The sequence below is a fragment of the Trichechus manatus genome, unplaced genomic scaffold (assembly GCF_000243295.1).
Source record: "Trichechus manatus latirostris isolate Lorelei unplaced genomic scaffold, TriManLat1.0 scaffold00227, whole genome shotgun sequence".
Taxonomy (NCBI): Eukaryota; Metazoa; Chordata; class Mammalia; order Sirenia; family Trichechidae; genus Trichechus; species Trichechus manatus.
In genome coordinates, this window is record NW_004444163.1 from 3,094,063 (window position 1) to 3,107,305 (window position 13,243).

General features: G+C 42.7%; 1 protein-coding gene across 2 annotated transcripts in view; it reads right to left on the minus strand.

Annotated features, from left to right (window-relative positions):
* The window catches only part of SORL1 (sortilin related receptor 1), a 222,857-nt gene that overhangs the window by 17,486 nt on the left and 192,128 nt on the right, over positions 1–13,243 (minus strand). For both annotated transcript variants that reach the window (XM_004389001.2, XM_023742976.1), the window contains exons 38-41: positions 13,041–13,113; positions 8,854–8,936; positions 7,315–7,411; positions 4,217–4,401 (exon numbers count right to left, since the gene is read on the minus strand). In XM_004389001.2, the coding sequence (XP_004389058.1) occupies positions 4,217–4,401; positions 7,315–7,411; positions 8,854–8,936; positions 13,041–13,113 (438 nt within the window). The remainder of the gene's footprint in view (positions 1–4,216; positions 4,402–7,314; positions 7,412–8,853; positions 8,937–13,040; positions 13,114–13,243) is intronic.

Here is a 13,243-nt window from a genome sequence, read left to right on the forward strand (position 1 = left end):
AGAACTGCCCCATAGGGTTTCCAAGGAGCGCCTGGTGGATTTGAACTGCCAACTTTTTGGTTAACAGCCAAGCTCTTAACTACTGTGTCATCAGGGCTCCAAGCAGGAAAGACAGGGATTTAAAGGGAACTGAAGGGGTCCAGAAGAGCGGTAGGAATGGAGAGGAGACTGACCAGGGATAGAGATATATGCAAAGTCCCAGGCAATGGTGTGGATTTTCTTTAGCATGGCTCAGCAGCCAGGAGAGGACTGGAGAGGAGACAGGGTGGATGGAAAAAGAGGAAGAGAGGTGCTGAAGGGGGTAATAAGCTTGGAGAAGGTGAGGAAAGAGAAGAATGGAGGACCAAGATGTCAGAAAGCAAATGCAAATGGATGGGAGCAGGGGAACAAGAGAGCTACAGAACGTGGGGTGGGGGGGACAATGTGGCCAGAGTCGGAGCTTGGAGCTCAGAGCAGGCCTGAGCTCAGTGAGGACAGCCTGCGACTGCTATGGGCTGTGGGGCTATGGCAAGGAAAGGGACCCACAGATACAAGGGACTCAGGGGTAAGAAGGAACCCCACATGGACAATGAAGATAACTGGATGACAGCAGCTACTCTGATGAAGAGGGATAGAAGCTGAGGGGTTCTTCTTCTTTTTAATTGTGGTAAAACACATATAACCAAAAAAAAGTCATTTTAATCATTTTTAAGTGGGTTGTTGTTAGGTGCCATCAAGTCAGTTTCAACTCATAGCAAGCCTATGTACAACAAAACGAAACACTGCCTGGTTCTGCACCATCCTCATTGCTATGTTCGAGCCCATTGTTGCAGCCACTGTGTCAATTCATCACAATGAGGGTCTTCTTCTTCACTGACGCTCTACTTTACCAAGCATGATGCCCTTCTACAGGGACTGGTCCCTTCTGATAACATGTCCAAAGTATGTGAGACGAAGTCTCACCATCCTTGCTTCTAAGGAGCATTCTGGCTGTACTTCTTCCGAGACAGATTTGTTCGTTCTTTTAGCAGTCCATGGAATATTCAATATTCCTCATCAACATCATAATTCAAAGGCGTCAATTCTTCAGTTTTACTTATTCATTGTCCAGCTTTCACATGCATATGAGGTGAATGAAAACATCATAGCTCAAGTCAGGTGCACCTCAGTCCTTAAAGTGACATCTTTGCTGCTTATTGTTCCAGTTAAGAGGATTTTTGTTTTATGTTGAGGTGTAATCCGTACTGAAGGCTGTGGTCTTTGATCTTAGTAAGTGCTTCAAGTCCTCTTCACTTTCAGAAAGCAAGGCTGTGTCATCTGCATACTGCTGTTGCAAAATTGTATGTTACAGCATTTACCGAAATTGTCCCTTATTCGTATGTCCTTCTTGGTGTCTTCATTTACCTTGGTAAAGTTGTGCAGACTTCACCCATATTGGGTATTGCCTTTCCCATCACCATAACAAGTGTCTACTATTTAGACAGTGATTCCCACTTTTTCCCCCTCTCATCCTGGTAACCATCAAAGACCATTGCTTTTAGCGTGCACACCTATTCTTGACTATTTATAAAAGTGAGACCATACAATATTTGTCCTTTTGTGATTGACTTATTTCACTCAGCATAATGTCCTCCAGATTCATCCATGTTGTAAGATACTTCGCGGACTCATCGTTATTCTTTATCATCGTGTAGTATTTCACTGTGTGTACGTACCACGAATGTTTTATTCGTTCATCCACTGATGGGCACTTAGGTTGTTTCCATCTTTAGGCTATTGTGAATAATGCTGCAATGAATGTAGGTGTGCATATGTCTATTCATGCCACTGCTCATATATCTCTAGGATGTATACCTAGGAGTGGGACTGCTGGATCATAAGGTATTTCTCTTTCTAGCTTTCTGAGGAAGGGCCATACTGCTTTCCATAGTGGTTGTACCACTTTATAATCCAATTCCACCAGCAGAGTATAAGAGTTCCAATCTCCCCACAACCTCGCCAGCATTTGTTGTTTTCTGTTTCCTTGATCAGTGCCAGTTTTGCAGGGATGAGATGGCATCTCATTGTAGTTTTGATTTGCATCTCTCTGATGGCTAACGATCACAAGCATCTTTTCAAGTATTTGTTAGCCGCCTGAATGTCCTCTTTGGTGAAGGTTCTGTTCATGTCCTTTGACCATTTTTGATTGTACTGTTTGTCCTTTTGTTGCTGAGTTGTTGAGGTTTTACAGATTATACCCGTATCAGATATGTTGTTGCCAAAGATTCTTTCCCCAGTCCATATGTTCTCTTTTTACTCTTTTGCTGAAGTCTTTTGATGAACACATTTAATTTTTAGGAGGTCCCAGTTATCTAATTTGTCTACTGTTGTTTGTGCATTGGTAGCTGTGTTTGATACACTATTTACGCCAAAAATTAGATCCCCTAGTTTTGTCTCTATGTTATCTTCCATTAACTTTATAGTTTTAGCTGTAACATTTAGGTCTTTAAGCCATTTTGAGCTACTTTTTGTGCATGGTGTGAGGTATGGATTCTATTTCATTTTTCTTTAAATGAATATCCAGTTTCATCAGCATCATTTGTTAAAGAGACTGTTTCTTCCCCATTGAATGGACTTTGCCCCTTTGTCAAAGATCAGCTTCCCACAGATGGATGGATTTACTTCTGGTTTCTCAGTTATATTCCATTGGTCTATGTATCTGTCATTGAACCAGTACTAGGCTGTTCTGATTACTATGGCTGTACAGTAACTTTTGAGATCAGGAAGTGTGAGGTCTTATACTTTGTTCTTTTTTTTCACATTCTAGTGTTCTTTGCATTATTTGCATTAGGAAGACAGTTCGGTGTGACAAGGTAGTCATGCCCTCAGTTAGGTATACAAGTGGAGAGAAAGACTCCTTTGTGAGTAGAATCTACCCCAAGGTAACAGGGAGTCCTGAGATGGTCCTGGGCACTCTCCTCACTGCCCCTCTCTCAGAAGCAGGTTCTAGAGTATACAAAGAGACTCTAAACTGGCCAGACCTGAGCTCAAATGCAAAGTCTATTGTATACCAGAGCTTCAAGTTTGTCAAGTTGTTTAGCCTCTTTGAGCCTTAGTTTCCTCATTGGTAGAATGGGGATATTTACCCCAAAGAGCTGATGAAAGGATTAGCATGAGAATATGTGTAAAGGGTTTTGCATTGTGCCTGGTACACAGTGGGTGCTCAGTAAATCTTACTTCTCCTTCCTTCTTCACCGCTGACCTTATAGACAACTGCATGCAAACTTACAAACTTGGTTACTTTCCCACAAGTCAGGCCTATATCAAATGTACACTGGGGACACTCACAGAAGATAAGACATGAGCCGTTTCTTCTACTTATGTGCTTAGTTCTATATGCTTTTTCTATTTGGAAAACCCAGAAAACAATCCTTGCCTTCAAGGAGCTTACAAACTAGTTGGTAACAGACAGAAAATATCAAGAAGGATAAAGCAGTATCTTACAAAGCATTGTGCTGTATTAGGGCACAGGTTGGAAATATTTTAGGAGTTCATGAAGTAAAGAGATCAGGATTTGACTGCAGGGAAGGAGAGAAGAACTCCAGGGAGGAGAAACAGCCTAAGCCAAGGGTCAGAGGCAGGAGCAGGGAGTGGGACGTGCTGAGAACCTTGGGAAGGCACACCTTGGGGATGGGCAGGAAGTAAAAAATCAGAATCAAAAAGAAGCACAAAACTAATAATAATAAATATATAGAAACAAAAGAAAATAAAGAGCTGTATACATATGCAGTGGGTATATTGGAATGAATGCAGGTCCACATTTAGGAGGACTTAGTCACAGAAGGCAACCTGGGGGCAGTCACATAAGTAGGAAGGGGCTGGGGAAGGTGAGGGCAAGACACTTTAGGACTCAGTTGCAATACTCATTGTCACTACTATTGCCTTCTCACCAAGCCCATGGCCTGGCACAGTTCCTGAGCACAGGGACATGCCACCCTCTTCACCATCAAGGTTTACTAAACAGGAAGCACCATGGAGTACTACCTGTCAGATGCCAGGCAAGGGTGCCGAAAGTCATGCTGGGACTGGGATGTCAATTTCCTCTACAAGGTCATCCAGAACCAACCGAGAGGGTAGCTTGTTGCTTGGGGTGAGAAAACAAAGCAGCAACAGAGGAGAAAGCTCTGGGACTTTCCGACAGCCTAGCATCAAGGGAGAGGCCAGACTTACTTTGTGATGGTCATCCTAGCCGACTTACCACATTCCTGGGGCCAGTCCAGGTGCATTCCACAGCAGTCTGATTGATAGCCTTGGCTTTGAGGCTAGGAGTGGGTGGGCGAGTCCCTTTGGTCATGACATGCTCAAATGCCAAAGGACTATCTCCCAAGTCAGTCCTGGCCCAGGCAGAAATCTCATAGGATGTATGAGCTGTCAGATTGCCAACTGTGAAAATATGGACAAGAAAATGCCAGAAGGAAGCTGAGGGTGTTAGTCAAAAATGAGCATCATAACATACACACCCCATTGAAAAAACATAACATGTAATCTCTCAATATAGGTAAGTTCCACATGTTGCAGGACTTGCATTATCTAATGTATTTATTGATGACTACTACATGTAAAACTGGATGGACACTGGATAGTTTCTTTTAATTTAACAATTAGAGATATAAATTGGTATAACACTCCTGGAAAGCCATTTTGCCTTGTGTAACAGAGCTTTGGAAATCTTCATATTTTTCAGTCCAGTTAAATGGTGAAATCAGAGAGGAACCCAAAAACCTGTGTAACAAAGATGTTCATCACAGTATTTGTTACAACAGAAAAAAAACGTACACAGTCTGATTGCCCAGTGACAGTTAAATAAACTTCACTGCATGCATTCCATGCACTGGAAGTTGTACTTTCAAAGAACATTTAATGTTATGGGAAAATTCTCCCAGTTGTATATCGTATGAAAAAGGCAAAAATATAAAACCATAGATAATATTACTCCAATTTTATAAAAAAATATAAAGAGGTCAATTCACAGGAAAAAAAAAAAAACATTAACTTAGTAGATATCCAAAATGTAAAAATGATTTCTCTGGGAGGTAAAATTATGGGAAATTTTAGTTTTCTCTCTCTATATTTTTTGGGTGTGTTTTCTAAATTTTCTGTAATAAATAGTGCTCCTTTTATAATTAGGGGAGATTTTTAAAAAATCAAAGAGCAGTGAGCAAAGGGAAAGATATATTAAGAGCATTGTCTTCAGAATCAGAAGGATTTGAGTTCAAGGCGTGACTCTACTTTACAGCTGTACAACCTTGGGTGAAGTATTTAACTCCTTTAAGTCTATTTCCTTGTTTTTAAAATAACAGCACCTACAGCAGCTGGCTATTGTGGAGATTAAAAATGAAAATACTTGTAAAACACTTGGAATGAGGATTAGCGTAGAGCTAGCTCTTACTATATTTCAGACAATAGCTGCTAAACCAAAACCCATTGCCGCTGGGTCGATTCCAACTCATAGCGACCCTATAGGGCAGAGCAGAACTGCCCAATAGGGTTTCCAAAGAGCTGCTGGTGGATTCCAACTGTTGACCTTTTGGTTAGCAGCCATAGCTCCTAACCACTGCGCCACCAGGGCTCTAATAGCTGCTAAGACCTATGTTTTGTTCCGGATTCTTCAAATTTCTCATGGTGTGACAGTGAGGCAATGCCAGTCATAGGCTTTGGAATTAAAAAGACGTGGGTTCCAGTCCTGGTCCATAAATTAATCCCTGAACCTCAGCTTCTCATCTGTGAAATGATGTGACCCACAGAGTTGTTATTATGGTTATGTAAAGCAATATAAATAAAATGCCTAGGTAAGTGCCTGAACACAGTACGAACGCAATATTATTCTTAGTCTTGTGTATCTTCCTTGGGCCAGTTACTTAACCCAGTGGACCCTCAGTTTAAAAAAAAAAAAAAGACAGTAATAGGACACATGTACTTTCTGTTTCATTAGCTTATAACTAGAGTTAAATGAGAACATAACTGAAAGTGCCTTACAAGCAGGCTAGAAGACTGTGCCAGTGGAAGCCCCCATGCCCTGCACAACATTCAGAGGCAGCCCTTGCTGTTGAAAGCTTTGTCTTTGAAATAAATCAAAATCCTACCTTTAACACATTTTCAGACTTGGTAACTTTAGTGGAGGCTCAGTCGTTGCACAGATGTAAGAGGGACTGGGTCACTTCCTCCCTTAGTTTGTTTGTGTGTTCATTCATTCAACAATATTTACTGAATACCATTTATGCATTACTTATTAGCAAAGCAGGAGAAAAGCAAGCCAGAAAAGACTGACAGGTAACCAAATCTTTCTTTGGGAACCCAAAAATCATCTGTGAGCACTTAATCTGGCCACTTTCCAGTTTTTTCTCCTTTTTACCCTCTGATGTCCATTGTCATGGATTGAATTATGTCCCCCCAAAAATGTGTGTATCAATTTGGCTGGGTCTGATTCCTGGTATTGTGTGATTTTCCTATATGTTGTAACTCCTTCCTCTATGTTAATGAGGGAGGATGGGCAGCAGTTGTGTTAGTAAGGCAGGACTCAAGCTACAAGATGGGACTGTATCCTGAGGCAATCTCTTGAGACAGAAAAGAGAGAAGTGAGCAGAGAGACAGGGGGACCTCATATCGCCAAGAAAGCAGTGCCAGGAGCAGAGCACATCCTTTGGACCCAGGGTCCCTGCGCAGAGAAGCTGCTAGTCCGGGGGAAGATTAATAAAAAGACCAACAGAGAGAGAAAGCCTACCCCTAGGGCTGACGCCCTGAATTCAGACTTTTAGCCTACTTTACTGTGAAGAAATCATTTTCTCTTTGTTAAAGCCATCCACTTGTGGTATTTCTGTTATAGCAGCACTAGATGACTAAGACATCCATAAAGAGCCATCAGGTTGGAAAGGGCCCTGAGCAGCCATCAGGTGTATCCCTCTACCCTGAAGGTAGTCCACTTTCACTATCCTCAATGGATAAGAACTGTTCCATTCGCAGTGACCTTCAGGGAATATCCCACGGCCTGTCCCAGGTACTGCATACACACCAGGAAAAGTTAAAACCAGTCGCCATCCAACTCAGCCCCAACTCATGGTGACCCCATGTGTGTCAGAATAGAACTGTGCTCCATAGGGATTTCAATGGCTGATATTTTGGAAGTACATCGCCAGGCATTTCTTCCGAGGAGACTCTGGGTGAACTTAAACCACCAACCTTCCAGTAAGCATCCAAGTGTGTTAACTGTTTATACCCCTCAGGGACTCCACTGCTAGGAAAGCCAGGTCTATCCCTTACTCCTTCCTGTAAGCACACTAACTAGCACCCAGCTGTTACCTTTGTGTGACAAGATACTCCCTCGGAAGTTCAAAGTTCTCTTCTCTTGTTTGTGGGCATCAAATGCCCAGAAAAGGTTCACCACATAGCCATTCACCTGCCAAGGACAAAGAAACATGTTACAGGAACAGCTATACAGTCACAGAGCACAGCGCAAAACAAAAAATACACCCCTTTTTCTGTAGTTTCCTTATCTCGTTTTTCTTACAAGTGGGCTGTTTCGTTTGCTTTTTAAACTAGTTCTATTTGTGCTATCAGTAAATAATATTTAGATGTACTCCACCTACTTCTAAAACAAATGTGAGAGCATTTATAATACAAAACACAGATTCAATAAAACAAAGAAGATTAACGTAGAATAAAAGGACAAGAACCAATTAAGAAAGGCAGAAAAGAGAAACAGCGAATGGATAATTAGGCTGAGAGAAGAGCAATGGTAATTACGGATAAACTCAGCTCAGGTTTTCCTGTAGTCAAGGTCAAGAAGGCAGCACAAGGGGGCTAGTCAGTGCTCACTGTCTCTGACAGGAGGAGACAGGTCCAGACAATAGGAAAGACTACCTTTTCCAAGTCCTGAGCTTATAGAAGGATCTGGTCTAAAGCTTTATAAATCCAAAAAACAAAACCCCTTGCTGTCGAGTCGATTCTGACTCATAGTGACCCTACAGAACAGAGTAGAACAGTCCATAGGGTTTCCAAGGAGCAGCTAGTGGATTTGAACTGCTGACCTTTTGGTTAGCAGCCAAGTTCTTAACCACCACGCCACCAGGGCTCTGGCTCTATAAATAGGGGACAACAAACAAATGTTCTCAACTCAAAAGACAATAGATGAGATGCACACAAGGCCATTTCTTACATCAACCCTCTCTGAAGCCAAGAGTACAAATTGTAGTTTAGCAAATGGAACTCAAGAGGGGTGCCATGGTATTGGCATAAGGACTCTGAAGGCTGTGTGTCCCACCACAACTTGATGGACGGGAGGAATGTGAGGAGGGACAAACAGACAAGAAAGAACACTATGGGGGTGGGGGTGGATTTCCAACATGAGAGACTACATGGACTGATATAACTATGATGAAGTTGGCAATGCAGGTGGGCCAAAGGGAGGGGACGGCGTGCTGGAAGAGGGGGATATAAGGTGGATATTAGATGGATATGTTTGCAAAGCATCCGAGCATCTCACAAGATGGCTGCTCTTCCCTGTGGGAACCTCTGCATTAGCGCTGAGCACCAGGAAATCCAATAAAGATGAAAATTACAGGACATACATATTCTGTTAACACCAACTCTTTATTTGCACTGTAGCTGTGAACCATTTAATTATAGAGTTTAAAAAAAAAAAGGCAGCAGGCTGAGGCAGAATAATTACATGTGAAGACTCCAGTTGTTCCTCGTGGGGGGATGAACCAACCTAGTTATGGTCTTTGAGCTTCCACCGCTCGAGTCATTCCTTTTTCTTACTCTCCCTGTACTACGTTGTCTCGGTTCCCATACAAAGGAAGGCCCCGCCCAGCTGCGGCTTTGAAATTTCAACATTACCTTGACATCACCATCCGTGGTCAAGGTAAAGCTTAGAGAATTTTCGCTGTAGTCATCAATGTGGATATCTGGCGGTGGGATCACTGGAAACAAACAAAAATTCCAAAAAAGAAAGCATGTGATGACAAGTGAGGAAGGGAGGACTTAGGAGTTTTCAACTCAACACACAAAGCGATCTTTCAGTTGGGGAAGAAAGGGCATTTCTTTGGCTGTTTTGACTCTTTTATCTCTTTTACCACTGTTTTCCTGAAGCTGAAGTTGGATCCAGAGTTGCTTGGTGAACACATAACTCTGCTGGCTCACTCAGCTATCTTAGCAATTCGTCTGTGCAGAAAAGTTCCATGATGTAATGCCCCAAACAGCCTGGCCACAGCCTGGTCCTTAAGGGGCAGGGTCACAGACAGTGTCATCTTACCGGCACTAACATGGTCCTGGGGGTTCAAGTCCTTTTTGAAGGGGGATAGGTGTGTAAATCAGACATCATCAATTGTAAATGTGCAAAATGGAAAGAACATGGCCTCTGGAGTCCAACAAACTTAAGTTCAAATCTCTATTCTGACATCTGGCAATGACAAAACCTATCTATCCTCACTGAGTCGAGAGATAGTATCTACACTTCACAACAGAACAGTTCTCATCAAGTAGACCCTGACTCATGGCGACCCCATGTGTGTCAGATTACAACTGTGCACCACAAGGTTTTCAGTGGCTGACTTTCCTGGCAGTAGATCACCAGGCCTTTCTTCAGAGGCACCTCTGGGTAGATTTGAACCTCCAACCTTCTAGTTAGCAGTTTAGTGTGTTAATCATTTGCACCACCCAGGGATCTCACAGAGCTGTGAAAATTAACTAAAATAACGTATGTAAAATGCCCAGCACTCAACAAATGTTTCCTTTCCCCCTCTCTCCCCTGCGGATAAAGCCCACCTTCAGTTGCACGACAGGTTAAAGAAACAATTCTCAATCTGCTTTCTCAAAAAAGATCTGAACTCAAACTGAGAGTTGAGGGGACAAGGAGAAAGAGTGAGCAAGAAAAGACCCCTCTCAGTTCAAATGATGGGCCTCCTATCTGTCACTTTGAATGTCTGGTCACAAAGGCTGGCAGTGCTCTGCCAGGCATAACCTAAAAGGGCTCGGTGGATTAAATGTTATCAGAAGATAATATTTAAGCAAGAACTTGTATATTAGACCCTCAGCATACATGACTCTTACACAGACAAGGCAAGAGAGACTCTAAGGGGTTGACTAAGATTTGATGGCAAAAGAGATGTGTTAAAATCTAGAGAAGCCCCTCCAGATGATCAACCATGTTGGGCTCCAGTAAAATTAAGTACAAGAAGAAGATAAACCTGTTGCCGTTGAGTTGATTCTGACTGACAGTGACCCTGTAGGGCAGAGGAGAACTGCCCCAGAGGGTATCCAAGGAGTGGCTGGTGGATTCGAACTGCTGACCTTTCAGTTAACAGCTGTAGCTCTTAACCACTATGCCACCAGGGTTTCCAACAGAAGAAGATAGGACACTAGAAGCTTCAGGCAGCCGACTCAGAGCAGAAATGGCTTGGGTGCTGCTGTAAAGCAGACCTGAGTGAAAATCATAGTGACCTAGGGGCAAGTCACAAGCCTCTCCAAACTCTAGATTCTTTCAGCTACAAAATGAGAATACTACTTACCTCAAATGGCTTACAGGGATTAAAAGAAATCTGTTTATGTAAAACAACAAGCAAAGTGCTTGGTGTGCAAGCAATGCCTGACTAACGGTGGCTTTGACCATTGTTGTTATTAATCTGCTACATTAACTAATCAATTTGGGGCTTCTGGCTGACAAAACTGCTGGTTCGGCCCAAGTCATCTTCTTATGCGCATTCTTACAGACTCAAGGTCACAGATAGCTCACAACAAATATTTTTTTAATGCAACACAGATGTCTTCTGCACATATCCTAACTAAAACATACGTGACAAGATGAGATTCATCAAAAAAATCATATTAAAAAAAGTTTAAGAGAAGCGACCACTCGCTGAGATGTTCAAATGTAGGTGCGACTTGTGCCTAGGGAATTCTAGGTTTTTTGTTGACTTTTCAACATCACTTCTTTACAGTATATATGGTCAGAATCCACCACTTGTCTGTCAGTTTGTCATATTGTGGCAGCTTCATGTTGGTATGATGCTGGAAGCTATACCACCATTCTTTCAAATAGCAGCAGGGTCACCCATGGTGAACAGGTTTCAGCAGGGCTCCCAGACTGAGACAGGCTAAGAAGAAAGGCCTGGTGATCTACTTTCAAAAATCAGCCAATGAAAACCATATGGTTCACAAGAACTAGAAGATGAGCCCCATAGGTTGGAAGGCACAATGGCCGCAACAATGGATTCAAACAGGCAACACTCATGAAGATGGCAGAGGACGTGGAAACGTTTCACTGTGTTATACGTAAGGTCGCCATGAGTCGGAGCTGACTTGACAGCAACTAACAACAACATGGTCACTATGTTTTGACCCTGATTTTATAGAGGGAAACAATAAAAATAAAAACCTGGGGGAGTATGAATTCAGCACACTTTTGCTACTACCAACAAATATTCTGCTCCAAAGACTGATTAGCTTCGCTCAGCTTAGCTGCCTCCTGCCTGGATTTCAGAATAAATCAATGACTCCAGACCTTAGAAGTGACCAGACAGTGACTCTGCAGAATCCCCAGAGCCCATTTCTCATAGACCTCAGGTTCCTGTCAAATCCACTAATCAAATCCTACACAAGTGCCCTTCTGATTTTAATACTCACAGATCCAGAAACAAAAGTCCCAAGTTCCTTATCTCCAATAAGATCAGGAAAATCATTCAGGAAGATGACATGTACTCAAATCTCCCAAAGTAAGCCAAAACCTTCATTTTCATTTTTCAATTCACTCTTCCAACAACTATTTCGTTAGTTTTTATGCTGCAAGCTCTTTACTAGATACCAGTTAGACAGTGGAGAAAACGAGACAGCCCTGCTCTCTGCCCTGTGCAGTACACATGCGAGGCAGGAGCCAGCCACCAAGGCAGGGCAGGGTGGGCCAGGGCAGGGCAGGGAAGTGGTACAGCACAGGGGTGAAGAGCAAAGGCTTTGGAGTCAGGCAGATCAGGTTCCAGTTCCAGCTCTGCCACTTACTGATTGTGTAACCTGGGGCAGGTGACATAAGCTCTGTTTCCTTATCTGTTGTTCTTTTTATGAGTATTCAGTTAGATGAGCTAGTGTATGCAAAGCAGTGAGCACACCATAATGGTTCACTTTATGTGTCGACTGGCTACACTTGGTGCCTGGTGGTTTGGTCAAACTCTAGTCCAGATGTTGCTATGAAGGTATTTACATGCAATTAATATTTAAATCAGCTGACCTTAAATGAAGCAGATTACCCTCTGTAACGTGGGTGGACCTCACCCAATCAAGGCCTTATGAGCAAAAAAACTGAGGTTTCCAAGAAGAAAAGGATTCTGCCTCAAGACTGTAAAATAGCTATCATGCCGGCTTCCAGCCCACCACCTGGCCTACATATTTTGGACACAAGACTGCTGGAGTTCCCAGCTTGTTTGATTTACGGATTTTGTACTCACCAGCCTCACAACTGCATGAGCCAATTCCTTAAAATAAATCGGTATCTCAATAGATAGATAAATCTTAATGGTTCTGTCTGTCTGGAGAACCTTGACTAATACACATGCCGAAGTGCCTGACCCCTGGCAAACAGTCAGTGTTAATAATATCAGCTGTAGTGCTAGAAACAGCAGCCTACATGCAGCATTCCAGTGTCAGTGGGAGAAGTAACGAGCATCAGCAAGGCTGCTTTCTTCAAACCCCACAAACGAACACAGACGAAATCATCTTTATTAAGAAGGAAGGACTCCTTGTGTTTTGGGTATAGCGAATACTACACAAACCGCACACAAAGGGTGGGGCAGGATGACCTTGGGAAGCCTCTGTACGTTTGCATTGTAAGAAATGCTCAGTTCCAAGAGGAAGAAGACACTCAACAATCACCCTAAAAGACTTTGTATCCAAAGCACTGTGAATATACCCAGAAACGTGTGTGTTTGGAGGAAAAGGGGAGTTTTCTAATCCATGCTTCTCCACTTGCCAGTCATACTCAAAGTTAGCTCCAAAGGGAGTCTAGCTTCTCTAAATCTGCAAACGCTGGAATCATTTACCTTTTCCTTTTATGGTGGTAATGGATTTAGAATCGCTCCAGTTTCCTATTCCACGACTAGTCACCGCAGCCACCTTTTCAAAGCAGAGTGTGAATTAGTGTGAAATAAAGGCAATATACCATACAGCAAGAATGCTGGATGAGCTAAAGTGGGGGAGACTTTGGCAATGAGAACGACAAAAACTATATACAGAGTGATCCAGG